Source organism: Neophocaena asiaeorientalis, unplaced genomic scaffold, assembly GCF_003031525.2.
Source record: "Neophocaena asiaeorientalis asiaeorientalis breed wild unplaced genomic scaffold, Neophocaena_asiaeorientalis_V1.1 scaffold547, whole genome shotgun sequence".
NCBI classification, from domain to species: Eukaryota; Metazoa; Chordata; class Mammalia; order Artiodactyla; family Phocoenidae; genus Neophocaena; species Neophocaena asiaeorientalis.
The window spans coordinates 763495-784390 of NW_020185330.1; the positions used below are offsets into that span (position 1 = coordinate 763495).

The following is a 20896-nucleotide window of genomic DNA, read 5'->3' on the forward strand; positions in this document are numbered from 1 at the left end:
GAATAGTCTAAAAGACTTCTCTTCACAAAGCACATGGGTCTTAAAGACCATTCTTCACAAAACACATGGGTCAGGCTCCTCACTTGGAAATGGGTTGGTTCTCATCAGTGTTTTCTAATTTCTTACGTAACAATTAAGGCGGTGTTTCTGCCCTGTTTCATTACTTTGCACTTATGAGATGAGTCCTCTGTGAGCCAAACAAGAGCATGTTTTTCTAAAACCAAGTAACACCCACAGTGTTGGAAGTTAAACTGTAAGTTATAACGACCCCAGAAACTAAGTAAAAGTAAGAGTTGGAATCTAATATTTCTTCTAAATGTTAACATATTTTTAACGAGACGTGTTCTGTATTGCAAAAGTAAAATAATTCATAAAGCTTATCATTAATGTCTATCCCACAGAACCTTTTATCTTTTAATATCCTGTTGTGTTTTCTTGGTAATATGTGAATTCAGAGTACATTCACAAATCTGGAGGCTTTTTTGAAAAACCCATTTCTTTTCTTTTGAAAAAATCTATCCTTTATCACCTTGTCTCCTTTTTTTTTAATGTGCAGATAATGAACATGTGTATATGGAGTTGTCACAAAAGCTTTATAAGTATTGTCCAAAAGAATGGAAGAAAGAGGCCAGCAAGGTACGACAATACGAAGTCACTTGGGTGAGATTACATTTATGAGCAAAATTCTTTTGATTTTTTAAAAGGTTTATTTTAATTATTATACATTAGAAAAATATCTTAACACTTTATACAGTAAATATTGGGAAAGCAAAATGAATTATAAGTTCTAAAATATCACATTAGTGAAGTATTAATAGCTTATAGCATATAGCAATAGATTTTGAATATCTGCTAAAATAATATTGGATAATAACCTTTTAGTAATCTTGGGATAATGTTTTGAAATGAAAAGCATGGAATAAGTATTTGTTCCTGTTCTTTGGCCACGTTAGTTGTCAAAACTGATGGTCTAGAAATTATTAGTCATTTTAAAATCCATTTTTACTATCCTTACATTTGATGTTTTGTTACTTTATTGAACCAGTGCCTTCCATTTGCATAGGGGAGCATTCACTGGGAATTTACCTAGTGTTTTCAAGATCTCCCCCTCGCAAATCAGTAATAATCCCCAGTGTCTAATCCTCAATCCTCCAATTTGTATTTAAGAATTCTTGGAGTAAACTGGAAGGCTACTTCAAAGCCAACTACAAAGTAAGGAACGTGAAGGTCTACATAAACAAACAGCATGTTAGCATTTGGTATGTGGAATGTCAGACGAACAGAACATTGTAATGAGGAGCAAATGGTCACCACAGGGGACAGAGCTGAGAGAGGAGCTGGATCTCAGCTAGAAATTTCCACTGGCATTTATTTTTATCTTCCCGTATGTTGTCATTGGCATTACAGTGAATGAGTATCAGATATAGTTATAAAACTTCCCGTTTTCACATAAACCTGGTATCCATCTAGGGCAACGGAGACAACTGTCTACTCGCTGCAAGCCCCTACTCATTCGAAGTAGATCAAACCTTTCAGTGTTTAAAAAGTTACTTGTAAATAATGGTATTTGTTGTTTTTGAAACCCACTTTTGAAGTAACTAAAAACAGCCTGATTTTTACGCATGTCTTTGTTTAGGGTATTGACCAGTTTGGACCCCCTATGATCATCCACTTCCGCGTGCAGTACTATGTGGAAAATGGCCGATTGATCAGGTATGAGGACAGGGAGAAATTCCGAACCGTTATTTTTCTACAGTACTCATCCTCTAACATATCAGATAAAGTACTTGTGTTTATTGTTTGTCTCCACCTGCTAGAATATAAAAGAGCAGGGATTAAAAAAAATTTTTTTTTATGCACGCATGTATCTTCAGTCCCTAAAACAGAGGTACAGTAGACACTCAATAAACATTTGTTGAATGAATGAGTGATAATGTTAGACTATCAGTGAAAATGTTAACAATCTCATCAGCTCACATTTTCTCTACTCCACATTTTCAATAACAAATCAGTCACCAAAAATATTTCCTTTAAGAAAGAACTAGCACTCGTGTAAAGTGGAAAGTTGGTTAATGGATTATATTCTTTTCTGGTGGTGGTGTGAGGAGTGGAACAGCAGCAGGAACTCGTTCCTATAAAAATGCATGGGTGTTTATATAGCCTGGTTTTCTTTTCACTTTTGGGGTCTTGCTTCTGTTCTTGGCAGTAGCTTTAAAGCTAAGATTACGCCCAGTGGAGGTATCCTGTGAGAATCTTAGATGCAGTTTGGCAAGGGCAGGTAATTGATTCTTTTTCTGGAGGCAGGTGCATGAATAATACTGTACTCATGATACAGACTCAGAATTCCCCAGTTTAGAAGCTCAGTTTATTATTTGTATAGGAGGATTCAGTGCTGGAAGACTTTCAGAGGTGATTTTGTTGGCTGATAGAAAATACTAGAAATGTGAACTCTGTGTTTTACTTATTTATTTTTAAATTTTGAGAAACCCCGCGTAAAAGGGACAAAGATACATGTGGCTAATGAGTTGTATCTGAGATTTGCTCTTAATATTTATGTTACTGCCACATGCAAATTAAAAAGTAAAAAATATTAGCCTGTAAAGAATGTTTTTAAAGCAGAGAAACTTTTCTAGTTATTCTCAGTTTATATAAAACTTTTTCTAAGTTTACTTAATTGGAATGGAATGTGCTGGAAAGAAGGAAAATATATTATTTAGCCACTAATTAGCCCCCTGGGACTAATGAATGTTTAATTGATCTCCATGCTTCTGCCCTTTTCCCCAGTGATGAGCTAGTCCAACAATCATTGTATACTCAACATTATAAAAAGAAGTGCTCTGAAAAGTCATAAGGGAAAAAAAAATTACATAAATGCTTTATTTTTAAATTTTAAACTTTTCATTTTTAAACACAGTCTTGGTTAAAGTAAACCCATATGTTTTTATTATCATCAACTAATGAGCTATTAATCTCAGGTGAACATTCAACCTAAAGTAATAGGGAGACAAATAGTCATTAAATACACACACACACACACACACACACACACACATTTTTTTCTTGCATTTTTACTTTGATCACAGAGGCATCCTGTTTGCCTGTGACATTTTTTGGAGCTTGACCATATTTTTCCCCAATCAGCACTTCTTACTCAGTGTATTTAATGGGGACTGTATTTACTTCTGACCTCAGTGGGTTGTAATGAGTGCACTATTTGTATTTCCATTTGTGACGACTATCATGATTCTTACAACATGTGCCTATAAAATCACACCCATAAAGTAACAGCCACTTAATTTAAAAAAAAAGATTTAAGGAGAGTTTTCAGCTTATTCATTCTTAGAGGAAAAAAAAGACTATTCATAGTTAGGCAAATTCTTTTCTAGTAGGGCATATAAACAGAAATATTTTGAAAAGGACCTTAGTGTATTTGTAATGTGCTCAGATGAAAATCAAAACAAAAAAGGACAACATAACATTCAAGCCAGGATTGTCTCCTCAGATTTGTCCTTATTTGTGTCATGTGTGCAGCATTATTGTGGCAAAATTATTTTAATACAGACAACAGATGCCTAGGCTTCTAATACTTGTTCAATGTAGTATATCCCACATTGGAGTGGAATGATTCAGATCTGTTTTCCATTCTCTGAATGAATCAAATGCTATTGGCCATAGGAAGTAGTATTTTTGCAGTCTGGGTAGTCTGACTTGGGGTCCTGACACCCTGCGACCTTGGTGAAGCAGCAGTTAGGCAGCAGTCCGGTATTAGCTACAACCTCCCCCTTTTCAGTGAGTGAGGAGGGAGGGGGGAGGAGGGAGCAGGAACAGAAGAGCTCTTGTCACCAGATGGATAGCAGGATTGGGGTTGTTTACATGCCTTTAGATTGTTCCATCAAAATGTGAGTTCTGTTTTATTTTCCTAGTGACAGAGCAGCAAGATACTATTATTACTGGCACCTGAGAAAACAAGTTCTTCATTCCCAGTGTGTGCTCCGAGAGGAGGCCTACTTCCTGCTGGCAGCCTTCGCTCTGCAGGCTGATCTTGGGAACTTCAAAAGGAATAAGCACTATGGAAAATACTTTGAGCCCGAGGCTTACTTCCCATCTTGGGTAGGCACTGTCTTCAAATTCTAAAGAGTTTTCTCTAGCACATTTCTAGTTCATTGTGTGGGTAGTCATGGTGCTACAAGAACTGGGAACCCAGATGTTTGATGGCCAATACACCCTCCATGACGCCCAGATACACATTCCATACTTGAGAGCGTGGCACATACAGTCTCTCGATGGACTCAATCTGCTTATGGGTTATGAGGAAGAGGATTGCTATCCATCCTAAAGATGGTGGAACTTGGTATTTGCCAGCCTTCTTTTGGCATTTACATGGCCTTGACCGTCTTATGTACTCTTAGTTCAAGCAGCATTTTTTCCCTTCGAAGGGAGAAACACATTACTCTTTAAAACATGAGATCATTCACAGCTTCTCCTGTGTTGAGGAAACAAATATAAGTAAACTGCTTGATCTGACCACCATCTCCTTCACTCTCAAAAGAGGAGCAACCCCCTTATTTCAGCAAGAAAACTTAGGTTAGTTGAGCACTGACTGTCTCAGAGGTCCTTTCTCCATCCCCACCCTGTTGATATCGCTTCCCATTCTTCCTCTAGGTCTCTGCCGAGACATCTCTCTCTCCCGTATCTTCAGCCTCTACCCCAACTAACTCTTCTTAAGTCAGGACATACTTTGTTTGCTTCACACCTCCCCATCCTCAGGGAAGAAAGGAGGGAGGGAAAGAAGACCTACCAGTCTCTCCTTCCCTTCTCAGTAAAGCTTCTTGAAAAAGTGACGATGTATATTTGATTTTTTAGCTTCTTTACTTCGACATGTAATCCTCAGCCCACATCCATCTGCCTTCTTTCCTCACCACCCCCTCCACTCATGGTGCTGTCCTTAAAGCCAGCAGTGACCTTTAAATTGCCAAATCCGGTGGACACTTTTCACTTCTTTTCCTGAATTTCTCTGCTGCATTTGACACTTAGTCACTCACATTCCAGGAGATCTCCTCCAAATTAATGCTTTTTACAACCACCTATGTACTGGCACCTCCTGAATCTGTTTCTCTCCCCTATGTCTGTAAGACAGCTGTTTACCCATAGGCACCTCACACTCAGAATGTCCCAAATCAAATTCATCTTCTTCACACCTCAATTCTCTGTGTTCCTACCCCTGTGTTCCTAACCTCAGCCAGTGGCACTGCCATCCACCCGATCACCTAGGAACTTGAGTCACTCGGGGCTCTTTCCTATCACCCTTCTTTCTCCCTGCCCCATCCAGTCAACGAGAACATCCTCTAACATAAACCCTTGACTCCGCATCACCCAGCTTAAGAAATAAGATTCGCTTGTATTTTTGTTGCTCTTAACTTCCTAAACATTACCACGTGTCCTCCCCGTAGTGGTTCTTCATGTTTCCCAGGCTTCAGCTCTCATCAGCACTCCTGCGGTTGTCCCTGTTGTCCCTGCTTCAGGCTTTACTCACAGCTTGCAGAGGAGTTGTTTTTGCTTCTGATTTAAACCTTCATCTTCGGAGTGAAGCCCAGGCTCCCAAGCATGACCTAGGAACTTCCCAGCATGCGTCCCTGCCAGCCTTTCCAGCTTCCTTTCTGGTTGTCCTGCACCTTGTGTGTTGTGTTCTAGCAACACCCAGCAATTCCTGTGGTGTTTCACACATTGGGCCTTTCTGTCTGCAGCTCCTTTAGCTGGTGAGGCCCTCTCCGTGTTTCACCTGGCTACTCCTGCTCATCAGCTCAGGTGTGGTTCCCTGGGCAGACTGTCTAGGTGCCCAGTGCCCCTCCTCTGGGCTCAATAAGACCCTGAACATAAGTATTTTATTTTCAAATGCTCTGTTTGTCTCTTGCACCCAGTGATCTAAGTATTTCTTAGCAAATTCTACAGGACAGGCATAAACTTAACCTTTTCTGTTTCTTCAGCATTTCACATCACGGTGCTCAATATAAGCTTTTGTTCACTGGCTGACAGTGCTTCAGTTGTTCAAGAAAACCCACAAAAGATGTCAGGCTATTACATAGCAATGTCTGTTGGGCCAAAATTGACCTGTATTTACATTCCCTTAGTTATCATCAGGTACTGAATGACCCTTGGTCTTTAAAGCAGAGCTTCCCATTAGTGTGCCATGGCACCCAGGGTGCTGAGATACCAGCTTCCTCAACCCTTGCGATCACCAAAATCATCTACTTCATTGCCCTTACAGATATTATTTTCTAGGGGTTCTTTGACCTGAAAAAGGTTGACAAGTACTGATTTAGGTCATCTCCATGTAAAAGGAACCTAGAAAGAAAAATCTGTAACTTGAGTTCTCAGCAAAACTTGATTATTGGCCAATAATAACTCATCATGTTTAATTCTCCTTAAAATATTCATAGGAAGAAACAAAACATCAGTAACTATAAAAACAATAATAAAACTAAAAATTCTCTAATTTTCAAATCCTGGTCATTTTAAGCACTAAAATGCTTTTTGTTCACTTTGCATAATTCTTTCCATATTTTATAATCTTCGTGAAATCAGCTAAGACTTTTGTCAACACCTTTCTTTGAACCTGCAGCTTCTGGATACTATATATTTTTGATAACTAAAAGGTTTGACTACTGTCTGTTGACAACTGAAGTTGCAGTGAATTGTAATGAATATTTGAGTGAAACTGTTTTCTCATAAGCATTTGAGTAGAGTGTTCATATCAGCCTCTTATGCAAAAACCAGAAATGTTTCTGAGAATTCCTCACAGTCCCCTGCTTTCTTCGGATTAACATTTAGAACCTCCCACTCTGTGGCTGTAATTTTAGAAGAGTTAAGTAGGATCCGGACCCTGAAGATGTGCTGACAGTGGCTGCATTTCATGGTACCAATAATTCTGCAAGTATAAGCAGTGAGGTGGACAAAATTGTGCAAGTTTGCATGGTTTTTCTTTGTTGGTGATTTTAAAGCCAAGAGAACATATTTTTCCCATTTCTTGTGATTTTTCTTCTTAGATATGGAGTACTACAGCTAAATTGACTCTGTAGCTTCTAGTATTAGCTGATTCAGCCAGGTCACATAACAGATGATGAAAAAAGAATAAGCGTGGGAATTTTCTAATGGAAATCAGCCAATTTACATGGCCTATTTTCGGTTCTCATCCTTTCATCATTTGGGGGATGAGGGTAGTATTTGCATCCCTCCAACAAATGTTGCATTGCGCTCCCATTGTATTCCAACAGGTTGTTTCCAAGAGAGGGAAGGACTACATCCTGAAGCACATTCCAAACATGCACAAAGATCAGTTCGCACTGACAGCTTCTGAGGCTCATCTTAAATATATCAAAGAGGCCGTCCGACTGGATGATGTTGCCGTTCACTACTACAGATTGTATAAGGTACAAAATTGCAGTAGGTCTGCAGCCATACCTCCTTGATCAGGAGAAACTTTTATTTAAAGTTGTCTTTTTAATTTTTTTTAATGGGCTTTTAAAAGAATTTCATTTCAACCGCTGTTTGTCATCATTGGTCAGTCTTGGAGTCAGTGATGCTTTTGCTCAGTCCTGGGAGCAGAATGGAGTCTTTTTAATGGTCCTAATATTGAGATAACAAGTGGCTGTAAATTGTGCATCTGGCTTTTCAGTGATTATGAAATAGTTATTTTTCTCCTTCCCAAATCTGCATTTCTGCCTTGGGGAGTAACATTTGCAACTTGTTCGATCAGTAATTTTTAATACTCCTTGAAGTGAAGCCGTACCTGCATGTATCCATTAGTAATAAGAACATCACCACGATAGCTAATGTTTATGGAGTATTGTGTTTATGGGGCCACTTTATATTTATCCTCTTTTAAAAATCCTCATAACTATAAGATAGGACTGTAATCTTCATTTTACAGACCAGGATACACAGCAAAGATCACAAAACTAGTAAGAGCCAGGATTCAACCCAGGTCTACTTGACAAGAGCCTGTGTGCTTAAACCACTGACTCTGTGCTGTCACTCTAGAGTTTGATACTGCCTTTTTCCTGTGTCCTTGTGTTTTGTGTTCTTGTGTCTCTAGCCTCATTTTTCCATCCTGGGTCAGAAGTCACAGACCCAAATAACTGGGGCGGGCTCTGCGGGGAATCACTGGCAATACGTTCTGTCTTCTCTCCTGCTTCTCCTTCCCACTCCTCTCCCTATTTCACAAGTATCACTTCCATGGCAAGAACCCTTGAATTCCCATTTAAGTATTCAAAGGTATATTTATTCTCCAACCAAATAGGATGAAGTGGTTCAGAGTGTGGTCTGTTGGGCCTACCTTTCTGGGATTAAATCCCAGCTTCACCCCTTACTGTGTAACCTTAGGCATGTTACTTAGCCTCTCTGTGCTTTAGTTTCCCCGTAGATAAATGGGGATGGTAACAAAGCCAGTAAACTCTGAGGTTCATTGAAGACTAAAGGAATTAGTGGGTGAAAAGTGTTTAAAACAGTACCTAGCACGTGTTAGGCATGAAATTAAACGTGTTGCCTTTACCAGTATTATTGTTATTATTAGGTTTGTTATCTCTCCTACATCCTTTGTGGTAAGATTAACATAACTAGACAATTGGAGACTAGACCGTAGTTTGGATATATTGCTGGGTAATTTTCCTGGCTGGTTCAAAAGACTTAAAAAGAGAGCAAAGGATGTTATTTTTTCTCTTTCATGCGAAAGAGATGCATTGTTAATGCCCTGTCATCTTTCAAAGGCATAGAGTTCCACAAGATCTCTTCAGCTAAATTCCTGGAAGACTGAGTTCTTTTTTTTTCTTTTAAGGGAGTTCATTGTGACACCTCAATTTATCTGAGAAAATGCAAATAAATGACATTTTTTGACAATAAATTTATATTTTTAAATGTATTAGAAGTATGAATGATATATCAGAAAGACTGTGGCTTTATAAACCCTCCATCAGCATTCACTCTTGCAGGGATCCTAGGCAACTGTTGCTACAATCCTGGGCATCTGTTAAGTGGGAATGATCCTATACATATCACAGGTTGGGAAGATTCAACAAGATGGTGAATCTGAAATAACCAGATGGAGTGCCTGGCACATTAGTGAATGCTCAGTAAATATTGGTTGCTTTTTATTTTGTAGGGAAGCTTTGGTATTTTAAAGAATCCTATTACGTTCCTATTAGGAATCCTTTAGTGAAGTAGATATCTCCAGTTTATCTTTCATGTAAAAATTAATTTTTCAATTTGCTTAAAGTGCACTACTTTTATGTGTCATAGAAAATCATTCTGGTCTGCTTAAAACAAGATAACTAATACTAATGAACTGAATGAGGTGGGGAAGTACATATGTTTTCCTTATAGGCAGAATTTTCATTCTTTAAAGAAATCACGTGGCTGCCATTAAAACTGCTTCATTTAAGGCCTGTTAATAAAATGGAGACAGAAGACAGGAAACTTAAAACAACAAGAACAACAACAAAAACCTCTGTGCCTCTTTCCCAGTAATATGCACCTCATACACGCACTACCAGCATTTTTATGAGCACAATCTTATTTCAGGAAGCAATCAGAACAGCCTTGAAAGGGAAATTGGCCTAAGCTCATAGTGATGGATTGGTTTCTCCTGTTAAACCTGTACTGTGTGTGCCTTTCTTGATGTAAAGAGTATTAATGGGAAAAAAAAGCCCCAATAGTGAAAATAGGCTGTGGCTTCTCTTTACTATGCCAGGTAAGGATGCATTTCTAAAAATATTCCTTTCCATGATCATGCAAAAACTGGCAGTAAATGTAATAAAGATCTGCATGTACTCATTTATTGTTTTTATTGAGAAATCTCATAATGAAAATATTATAGTTAGCAATTTTGTTTTCTATTTTGAACTTCATACCTTATATCCACTTGTTACAGATGAGCACTTAGAAGATGTGGCCAAGTTCAGAATACATTCTTAATTGTACAATTTTTTCCCTTATACTTGTTGTAGTAGTTTTTTTTTTTTTTTAGTTTATGGTTTAGCTGGTAGAATGTATATCATATTGGCAAGTGATAATTGAACTTCTTAAACATAAGTATTTTCTTTCAAGACTAACTGAATGTAAAGCTTTTATAACTTTATTAGCTATCTTCATGAAAGAGCATTAACTATTCAGGCTTGCCTCTGACTTTGTTTTCAGCGTTGGGAGATTTAACCAGTTTTAAACACATAAAGTCTAGTACATCTCAGAATACAACTACGACCTTATATTCAAGATTCTAACTTCTGAAAAAAGATTAAGCATAAGAGAGAAGATTTAAAAAATGATGTAAAAGCAGCAAAATAGTCTTACTGGAGTTCTCAGTAACACAAATATTTAGAATTTTGTCAGATATGAAAGTGTATATAATATAGTAAAAACACTAAAACTTTGAAATCGCAGGGATTTAGAAAGTAGAAAATACTATTACTGATTTAATATGTACCCATGATTTTCTTAAATCTTATAGAAAACAAGGAATGCAGAAAGACAAGCAAAGTTATTTTAAGTCAAAAACTTTCTAATCCTGAAATTTATCTTTGGTTCTTTTCTTTGGTGCTGAATTGTTCATTATAGAAGAAAAATATACTTTTTCATACAATTTTATTCCTATAGGATAAAAGGGAAATTGAAGCTTCTCTGACCCTTGGATTGACCATGCGGGGAATACAGATTTTTCAGGTTAGTTAACGAGAAGTAAAGTGTCAAATGGCATCCACTATGTGTTACTCTGGCAGTGTGCCTGCCTGGTCCTGTGATAGGTTCACTGGTCCATTTCCAGCCATTGATTGGTCATTACTTCCTATTTGTCTAGTACAGATGTAGATAAGGTGGGATAGTCCAAGTGAAGCAGTCTGGTCCTTGACACTAATAAGTCCTCTAGAACAGAAAACAACAAACCAAAGATTGGCCGCAGCTCATCACTCACAGATCATTAATATCCAGACATTCTTCTTTGTGTGTCATTAATTTTTAATATTCTTTTTTATCATCTGGTGCATCTATAACTGTGGAAAGAAAAATGACTTTTTAATACAGTGACTGACCAGACATTTCAATTTCCGTTACAATTTTTTGATAAAACCTGTCCCTTGAGTAAGTAGTTACCATCATCCTTTTACAAGTGGGATGGTTTTATGCTACAGCCATAAACAAGGGAGAGAGATGCCTCCCTCTGTGAGACCTGGGAGAATATAAGGATGCCTTATCTTCGATATAGGCAAAATATCCAGTTATGAAAGTCTGAGTGCCTTATCTCATCTCTTGAATGCCTGAGTCTTCTGGACTTTTTATTTAAATTTAGGGATAGGCCAGAAGGGAAAAGATTGCCTTAAAAGGGCAGGTTAACACAGTCACTCAGGAACCAAAAGCGACAGAATTGTATCACTCCTCTTTTAATTACTGTCTGCATATCTCCAAAGAGAGTTGGGGACCTCTTTCAGATTTTAATTACTGTATTTTAGTTTTCTGGGAAAGAAGTTAGAGCTATTTTAGAATATCTGTCAGTTTCCTCAGTAACTCTCTGTGCATTACTTGTAAGAGTTATAAGTAACTCTTATAATTCTTTCCACAGAATTTAGATGAAGAGAAACAATTACTTTATGATTTCCCTTGGACCAATGTTGGAAAGTTGGTGTTTGTGGTGAGTTTAAAATAACTGACTTAAAATACTCAGTTTTTTGTTTTTGTGGACTTGTATTGTTTTTTGTTTTGTTTTTTTAAACAAAATATTGTTTCAGGCACAAAACTTGATATTTTCTCAAAACTGAAGATGAAAATAGTTAGCTGTCTTATATTCTTATGCATGTGGTATAATTATAATCCTTGCCACTTTTCAGTAGTGAACCTAAAACACAGAGTCTTATAGCAAAAGAAATTACTAATTTTAATTTGTGTATCTGGTCCCCACCACTCTACCCTAAGTTATTCTAGTTTCAGAAGAAATGTGATGGGAAAAGTTCAAGATGAATTCATCAAACAGAATTGTTTTAAAAAATGTACAGCAGAGGGATTAGAAAACAGAAAGCTGTAATCAGAGGGTAAATTACTCTTAGCATGGGGGTTGGCCATTTCTTGTGGAAGTTAACTTCTCTTGAGCAAAGAATAAAGAGTGATATAAAAAGATGTTTCTATTAATATCTGTCTGTTGAAACTCATCATTATAAAGAAAGGACTGCAATTCTTAACGGGAAAAGTACTTTTACTTTTAGATTATTGAGAATGATACACTTTCTTTTGTTGGAGCAAATTCTTGATTTTTCCCAGCTGTTTCACTGTTTTGTCAGCTGTATCCATTTGGGCGAGGGTTCAAAGAATTACAGTTAATTATATGTATTTCTAGTGGTCGTTAAAATTCATAATTTCGCTTTGTTCAGAAATTATTGGAAAAAATACACAAAGAAAGGAGGAAGATAAGGATTAGGACACATGTGCTTCTTTCTTTCCATCAGGAAGATGGCCTATATAAATAAAGGGCTCTGTTGCCAGATAGCATTTGGGCACTGACTCCACACTGCCCTGGGAGTTAAAAGACCTGTTTCTGACTTTACATTGGGCACAGTCCAATCTGATTTCACTTCACTCATACATTAAATGGGGCCTGACCTGCCTCCTACTCACTGGCTCTTTCTCGTTCAAGCTCTTTGGGAAAGGAGTGGAGCTATTTGTAAATGAGCAAATTATTACCCCACTTGCCCCCTTCATGTCCCCAGTTAAGAAGTAATAAAATACATTTATAGAAATTGAATTCCTTAAGGGTCCTGCACCCAGTGGTTCCTGAATCTAGTTGTGCATCACTCGTATCTGAGGAGCTTCTTTAGATTTCTGGGCCTCATCATCCTCACCTAAGAGATTTTTGATTCAGTTGGTCTGGGGTGGAGACCAGGAATCTACTTTGGCAAACTTCCCAGATGATTCTTCTTGCAGCCAGCCCAGCCCTGCCTGGTTGTGTGACCCTGGGCAAATCACTTAACACTTCTGTGCCTTGGTTTCTTCATTCCAAAATGGGGATAATTGACTGTCCCCGCACCCCACCCCATAGACTTGTGAGGATTAAGTGAGTTAATACATGCTTAGTGCTCATTAAGTGTAAGTTATAAGCATTCTAGCATTGACATCCAATGTTGGTTCCTTTTAAAATGGGAAGTCGAGAGGTAAATTCCATCCATGTCTGAGTTACACAAACCCATATTGCTTTGCACTGACTTTAAGTGTGTAGTTAGAATATGCCTCCCTCTTTGTTTCATCTCTCCTCTCCAGCTGAGAATCACTGTGCCTGGAATATTCCTTTCTGTAGTCCTGCTGCCCTATTCATTGTCAGGAAAGTTAAAGGAGTTAGTAACATTCCATAACTGTAAGGAACTTTGCCAAACCCTTGCCCTCAACTTAGAACTTTATGTGAATGATCCCAAACCTAGTGAATGAGATTCCTCTACTGACAGAAAGATACTTAGGCTACTTCCATCTCTTATTTCTCCTTCCTGTCTCATCCCTCTAACTGTCCTTCCGGCTTCCAGCTCCCTCTTTTATCCAACTAGAGAGTTTTTCATTTTTTCTAAACCCTAAATAGATATCCTTTATTGTTCACTATCATAGCTCCTTGTTTATTTCCTTACCAGAATTAATCATACGCTGCAATTATTTTATGTGGTTATTTACCATCTCTCCCACCAGAATGTAGTGACATAGGGGTAGGGACTTTGTCCTCTGCGCTGTTATTTTCTCAGGGCCTAGCAAAGTGTTTGGTACATTGTAAGTGTTCAACAGATATTTGAATGCATTACCCTTCTAGAATTTGTTGTCTTGTTTACTGAGTTAGGGTGTTGGGATTACATTTAAGGATGCTTTTGTGATGGGCCCTTCTCTTCTCCATTATGTAAATGGCCTGGCCAGCCAGAGATACCAAAGATGGAACCAGAAGACCCTGGCTAGGCACTTCCCTGAATTTTTGGTAATCCTCTGTCCTGTGACGTTTTTGAAAGGGAAAACAGTAATTTATCCTCCGGGAATTTTGGATGGAGCTTTATACATTTATTTCTGAGTCTGTAGTTTTCCTTACTAACTAGAAAATGAAGGGGAGCTTGGCACATCGGATACTTTTCTTCCTGATCTGATTCATGCCTTCCCCCCACAGGGGAAGAAGTTTGAGATTTTGCCAGATGGCTTGCCCTCAGCCAGGAAGCTCATCTACTACACAGGGTGCCCCATGCGCTCCAGACACCTTCTGCAGCTCCTGAGTAACAGCCACCGCCTCTACATGAACCTGCAGCCTGTCCTGCGCCACATCCGGAAGCTGGAGGAAAACGAAGGTCCTGCAGGGTCTTGGGCGGGAAGCAGATGGTGCTTTTGCCACCCAGGGCCCCGTACCCTACAGCTGCCAAGAACTGGGGCTTTAGTCTTCTGAAGAGTGTGACCTGGGGACCGGCGTCTCCAGATCCCCAGCAGCATTCCTGTTTCATCTCAGCACTGTCCCGGAAGGCCCACAGTGCTAGTCAGCATATCCAAGATTATCCCTGCCATTTAGCTACCTTCGAGAACAGTCTCTGTAAGGTTTCCCCACACTTGGCTTGAGAATTCTTGCAGAAAGCCACCACATGAAGGTGCAGGCCAGGGTTTATGTGCATATCAGCTTTTATCTGCATCTCAGAGCTTTGTTTATACACTGATCCACCTTGGGGCTGTTACCCACAGGCTATCTGGAATTCCTTCCAGTGTGATTATTCCTTAGGTTAGAGTGACAATAAAGGTGGGTCACAGAATGTCTCCAGCCTCTTGTTGACTGCTAGGAGGCCCCGTGTCTGGCTGAGCAAGAAAGACAAACAAAGGAGAGAGAAGTTTACAATTGAGGATCTTGTCAGCCAGTCCTGTGGGAGCTTTGCTGAGACACAGAATAGAGCAGTGCCTTTGGGGCTTCAGAGTTCCAGGCCCTGAAAGTGGGGTCACATCATGGTGAAGAGAGGAAGACAGGGATGGGGGCTTCTAGCAGCAGACTTCAACTTCACAGTATTAACCTAATGGTTAACTCTTTATCTCCTGTGGTTACCCTGTTTGGCACACTCCAGCTTCTAATCCCCCAAAATGCTACTTTGCATATTTGGTTTTTTAATATCTTCGACTTTTTTGCAAACTCATTTTGTAGTAATTCTTGGTAATTCGATTGGATTCTATTTGGGGTATTTGCATGAATATTAGGGTGCAGATTCATATCTTAGGTCCATATCGGAAACAGATTTCGACCTCTCAGACCTCACTTTTCTTAAAGAAGTGATACAAGTACCTGTCCTCTTTTTTTTCCTAATTGGGGTATAGTTGCTTAACAATGTTGTGTTAGTTTCTGCTGTACAGTGAAGTGAATCAGCTATGTGTATACACATATCCCCTCTTTTGGATTTCCTTCCCGTTTAGATCACCACAGAGCATTTAGTAGAGTTCCCTGTGCTATACAGCAGGTTCTCATTAGTTATCTGTTTTATACATATTAGTGTATATATGTCAATCCTAATCTCCCAGTTCATCCCACCCCCCTTTTCCCCCCCTTGGGGTCCATATGTTTCTCTACATCTGTGTCTCTATTTGTGCCTTGCAGACAGGTTCATCTGTACCATTTTCTCTCTTAACAAACAAAAACCTTATAGAGGTTTGCATCTGATTGATTTCTCTCAAAAGCTGTCTGTCAATTTAAATGAGACCCAGTTTGGAGAAGCCATTGTAATTTAAGTAGCAGTTGGAATGTGAATCATTTTCCACTGTCTGCCACCAAACTGCGTCTGTCTTCGGAGAGAATTGGTCTCACTGTCAAGTGTATTGGCTTCCTCTGCTGCTAGACTGCCAGTTCTTTCCCATGATGACTCATCAGTATAATAAATGCATATATCTCTCTGACGCTGATATGAAGATTAGGAATTTAAACAGGACCGAAGCGCCAAGGAACCTTGTGAGAATAGGTAACTTAGGTTCAGAGCCCGTCATTTTGCCAAGATGGCTTCATTCCTAAATGGCCAACTTGGCACCTTGTGAAATTCACTTATTCCTGCAGCTCTCTGCCAACAGCATTTTAGTAAATTCTTGTTTAGGTGACCTTAACGGGAGCCCCTTAGAGCTTGAAAGAATTAACGGACGTCGCCTACAGATTCTAAAGCAAAATACATAGAATGTCAAGTTAAGAGGGGAGGGCTTTGTCTGTTATCAAGCATAGCACCAAGTGCATTTGGGAGCTTATGTGAGTAGGGGCAGTGAGGGAATGATAAAGATGCAGATTGGATCTTTTACGTGGATACATATGGATAGATTTTGCGGGGATGGCTTTTTTTCCTTTACATCTTTAGTTTTCTCTGCTTAGAAATCCCTCCAGATCTGAAGAAAGCCTGAAACAGTTTCTTTGGACTTACCTTGGCCTGAATCCATTTATCTCACCCACACTTAAGGACTCCATCATTTTAAACAAAAAAAGCTATTAACATTAGCCAAAATCACAGCATGAAAAGAATCTATATTTTTCTTAATTAAATTTCATCTAGAGCCACCTTGTCTGAAACACTATTTTCTCATTTTATAGTAAAAATGATCACAAGAATCTTACGGTATTTAGAACAGATGGATAAAAAATGCTTTCTGTCTTTAAAATTTTTTTTCACCTCAACTTTATTTAATAGCTAGGGCTTATTCTTAGGTCTGTGTCAAGAGGGCACATTGACTGCATTATATTACAAAATAACATATGAAAAACTTGGTGGTCTGTGGGCTTTTACAGTAGAGGGAATAAATAGAACACTGACACATTGATGATTTGCCCTGTTGACACCAGTGATTACTAGGGGGTGAGAGGTTGCATTTTGCATCTCTTAGAATAAATTTCAGAATTATTTCAGTGTTTCCCTCATTTTGTAACCGATTGGTATGAAGCTTCTTAAATGTTTGCAGAGGGTCTAAGAGATAAAGCACGATGACAGGAATAGAAGCCAGCACGTGGAACACCAAGGCTGCGCTGACACATTGACAGGAAGTAATTCATGCGAGGCTCCTATTAGAAAACAAGTTGGCAAAGTGCTTGTCTTCTAGTGACTATGCCTGTGAGTATAGAATAACTGTAGTTGATTCCAAATCTACAAGAAATTTGGGAGTAAAAGGGCTATTTGTAAAGAGACAGAAAAGCTTTTAAATTATTAGATCCACAATTCTCAATTGTCTTAGAACTCGAACACCATATAGGACTTTTTATTTTTACTTTTTCTCTTCACTTTCCACCCTTCCAAGGGCAACATGGCTATTGTATTGAAACTACAGTGAATAGAAAGTATGAGAATTTTGCAAACCCCTTTAGTTCTTCATCTTCATCTTAACTCCTGTTGCCTTCAGAAAATAGGAATCATTAGAACCCAGTCTAACCCTAAAAAATGGGCTGTAGATGGATGTACTTTTGTTGCAGTGATGTGTGTGTTAGGCTCTGATGTCTGGTTCCAGTCTGCCTCTGTGTGGCTACACACACTCACCTTTGTGTGTTTCAGCTCGATTCCTTAGAATTGACATGAAAGGGCCGAAGCCCAGAAATGTACACACAGCCTTCTCCAAGCATTTTTTCCATTTTGCATCCTGGAATGCATATTTTCTCTTCCTGCTGATGTTCATTCCCTCTCTGGGGAAGCCTGTGGTGATTATACTTCAGAGCTGGATTCAAACATCAAGAGTGCAAGTATTTTTACTTAACCAAGACACAATACAATTAAATCCATTAACAGGCCCTTGAGAACCCAATTAGTCTAGTAGTCAGCAGTTTCTGAAATAATATCAATTTAACATTCCCCAAATACACTCTCCATTTTTAACATTGTTCTAATGTGTTATATCTCATCAGTATTAAAGATACAAGGCAGTTTAACTATTTCTTTGTTTTAAATTTCTGACTTGAAGCACAAAAATAGTATGTTTGTATCAGTTGTACACCTGTAGCTCAGTTGTAACTTTGTGCCTTTATGTAATGGTTAGTTTAGCATTCGATAAAAGGGACTTTCCAATATTATGTCTTTGCTACATTAAAGAGGTGTACTGACATGTTAAATCAAAGAACAGTTTTATCAGTCAGAGGCTACATGAGTATAAATTATCAAACCAGTAGTGATTACTATGTGTTCTTAATAGATGGTAAAACCTCACTGATTCAGCCTCAATGGAGAAAAGCAATCTTCATCCATGAAAATCTAAATTCTAGAATTTTTTGAAAGGAATTCTCAGAAGAATAATTTTATTTTAAATTGTCTTCAACAGCTAGAGCTAAGCTAACAATGGCCCAAATTGAACAAATGAACAAATCAAATGAAAGGCAATTAGCATAAGTAGATTTATCGAACTGTTTCTGTAGCAGTCCTTTTGAAATTATCTGTGGGGAAGGACCAGATTTTTAAAAACTTCTAATCCACTGTGGACCGATACTTTTGCAAAGTTCAAAATCACATTCGTGGATGTCCTGGCAATGTCAGATCACTCTAAAAGTTTCTAAATGTTTATTCTCAATTCCTGAACTTATTCCACTGTGGACCAATAACAGTTTGCAGACAAGAAGTGATCTGCCATCTTACACTTTGAGTAGCATTCTTCTATGGTGTGTTTGAAGCTTTAAAACTCTTTGAGTAGTTAAATACTCGCCTCATATCTATGGTACTGGTTTTTGTTCATTTTGCAGTCTTCTTAAATTGAGCTCCTATCAGAATTATGAGCACTTTCCACTCACTCACTTCTGAATGTGAAATTGTACTTGTTCTTGGCTTGACCCCCGCTAATCAGCTGTTCCTTCTGCCTTGGTTGAATATAATGACGAGGTGTCTTCCTCACCACACAGAGAAGAAGCAGTACCGGGAATCTTACATCAGCGACAACCTGGACCTCGACATGGACCAGCTGGAGAAGCGGTCCCGGGCCAGCGGGAGCAGCGCGGGCAGCATGAAGCATAAGCGCCTGTCCCGTCACTCCACCGCCAGCCACAGCAGCTCTCACACCTCGGGCATCGAGGCCGACACCAAGGCCCGGGACGCGGGCCCCGAAGATGCCTACCCCGGCAGCGCCATCCACCGCAAGCTGAAAACCTGCAGCTCCATGACCAGCCACGGCAGCTCCCACACCTCCGGGGTAGAGAGTGGCGGCAAGGACCGGCTGGAGGAGGATTTGCAGGACGATGGTAACCTGCCCCCCAGGCCCTCGGAGCTAACAGTGCTGACCTGTCGTCTGGGATGCTCTGCTTTTTCTCTTCCAGTTTTTTCGCATTATTGTTTCTTTAGAATTGATGTAGTAATAGAGAAGAAAGAAACAGCATTTGGCTGCTTAAACCTGTGTTAAGGCTTAAGATACGATCAGACCTATAGCATGTATCAGCCAAATTTAGTACTTGTGTGCATCTTTTTTATTTTTCTGTTTCAAATAATTGCTGTAGCATTCAGGTTTGGGGAAAAGATACACTGATTCCATTAAGGGAAACTGCAGAACATACGTGTGCTTACTATAGAATTCACGTGGATATCAAATCAAGTCGCTGAATGCTCTGAGAGAAGGCAGCTATGGGTGATGGGGAGCTTCACGCACTACTCATTCTGTCCTTGTTGACAGTCAAATCATGGCATTAGCAGACTTGTAGATAACACAGCAGTCCTGTGAAGAAGAGAAGCAGCATCTAGTTGAGAGTTGTCGCTAGAGTTTCCTGTTGTGGAGTCTCATTAGCAGATTTATTTTAAAATATGAATAATTAAATAACCTCCCTCAAGGTGTGGCTATGAATTACAGTGGCCATTTCCCTTTATGTCACTAAATATCTTTTCTTTCTTTGTCAGAAATAGAGATGTTGGTTGACGACCCCAGGGACCTGGAGAGGATGAATGAAGAGTCCCTGGAAGTCAGCCCAGACATGTGCATCTACATCACAGAGGACATGCTCCTGTCTCGGAAGCTGAATGGACACTCTGGTGAGCTCCCTCGGGAAGGTCCTCTCCTTAGCTAGTGGGTTCAGAGGATACTTAATAATGTAAGAAACCTAGGTAAGAAAAACAGTACAAATTGTTTAGATAGTATGATCTCAAATTATAAAAATGTTTACATGTATATGACAAAATATACATAAAATATTAATAGCCTTTTCTCTGGATGATGGGGTTATGGATGTTTTTATTTTATTCTTTGCATCATCCTAGTTTGCCAGAATCTCTACAATTTGAGCCCATTGTTTTAAAAACATGGAGCTAAGATTGAGTAGTGACGTAGTGTACTGCTCTGTCCTTCATTCTTGTGGAGGTTTGGCAGGAGTCTGTTCAGTGTTCTGAGCACCAGGCTTGATACTGAGTTTTCTAGTGCTGGTTCTGGGTTTTGGAGCAAATTATTTATAGGCAGAAAAGGGCACATTTACAAGGAAATTCAAAAGGAACCATACCCAGTGCCAACCAGTGCACTAGTCCACATCTTCTTCCTATGAAGATTGACTCAAAAGTTTAAGGCTTTTTAGAAGATAAGGAGCTTTCTAGAGAAAGATCTTCTACTCAAGCACTTTGTACCAACCCCCAAAACATGAGTGTCATCTGAGAATAATTTAAACTGTCTACATGTAAACCAAGAATGTACATATATCATTTTTTAATTGAACTAATCATCAAACAATACATTCTAGACACTGAATTATTACGAGACCCTTCTAAAGAGATAGAATACAAAAAGTCATTTCTGTAGGTTACTAGCAGTGGCTGAATAAAAATCACATTATTTACTCAAGGTTCTTTTTTTATCAGGTAGAAATGTACTTAAGCCATTTAGCCTTAGGGCTCTGGGGCCTGACCTATTCACTTGCTCCATCTGTTTGCAAGAAAAATATGAGTGGTCTTCACTTACATCTCCAGTT

The 20896-nt window shown here is 39.0% G+C and overlaps 1 protein-coding gene across 3 annotated transcripts in view; it reads left to right on the plus strand.

Annotated features, from left to right (window-relative positions):
- Nucleotides 1-20896, plus strand: part of FRMD6 (FERM domain containing 6) — a 75878-nt gene that overhangs the window by 48896 nt on the left and 6086 nt on the right. For 2 of the 3 annotated variants that reach the window (XR_003001774.1, XM_024734724.1), the window contains exons 4-12: nucleotides 557-660; nucleotides 1637-1713; nucleotides 3924-4110; nucleotides 7272-7427; nucleotides 10645-10710; nucleotides 11603-11671; nucleotides 14162-14336; nucleotides 18860-19195; nucleotides 19842-19973. Coding sequence is in view for 2 of the 3 variants with exons in the window: in XM_024734724.1 (XP_024590492.1) it covers nucleotides 557-660; nucleotides 1637-1713; nucleotides 3924-4110; nucleotides 7272-7427; nucleotides 10645-10710; nucleotides 11603-11671; nucleotides 14162-14336; nucleotides 18860-19195; nucleotides 19842-19973 (1302 nt within the window). In the remaining variant the exon portion in view is untranslated. The remainder of the gene's footprint in view (nucleotides 1-556; nucleotides 661-1636; nucleotides 1714-3923; nucleotides 4111-7271; nucleotides 7428-10644; nucleotides 10711-11602; nucleotides 11672-14161; nucleotides 14337-18859; nucleotides 19196-19841; nucleotides 19974-20896) is intronic. The other variant, XM_024734725.1, reaches the window with a different exon arrangement.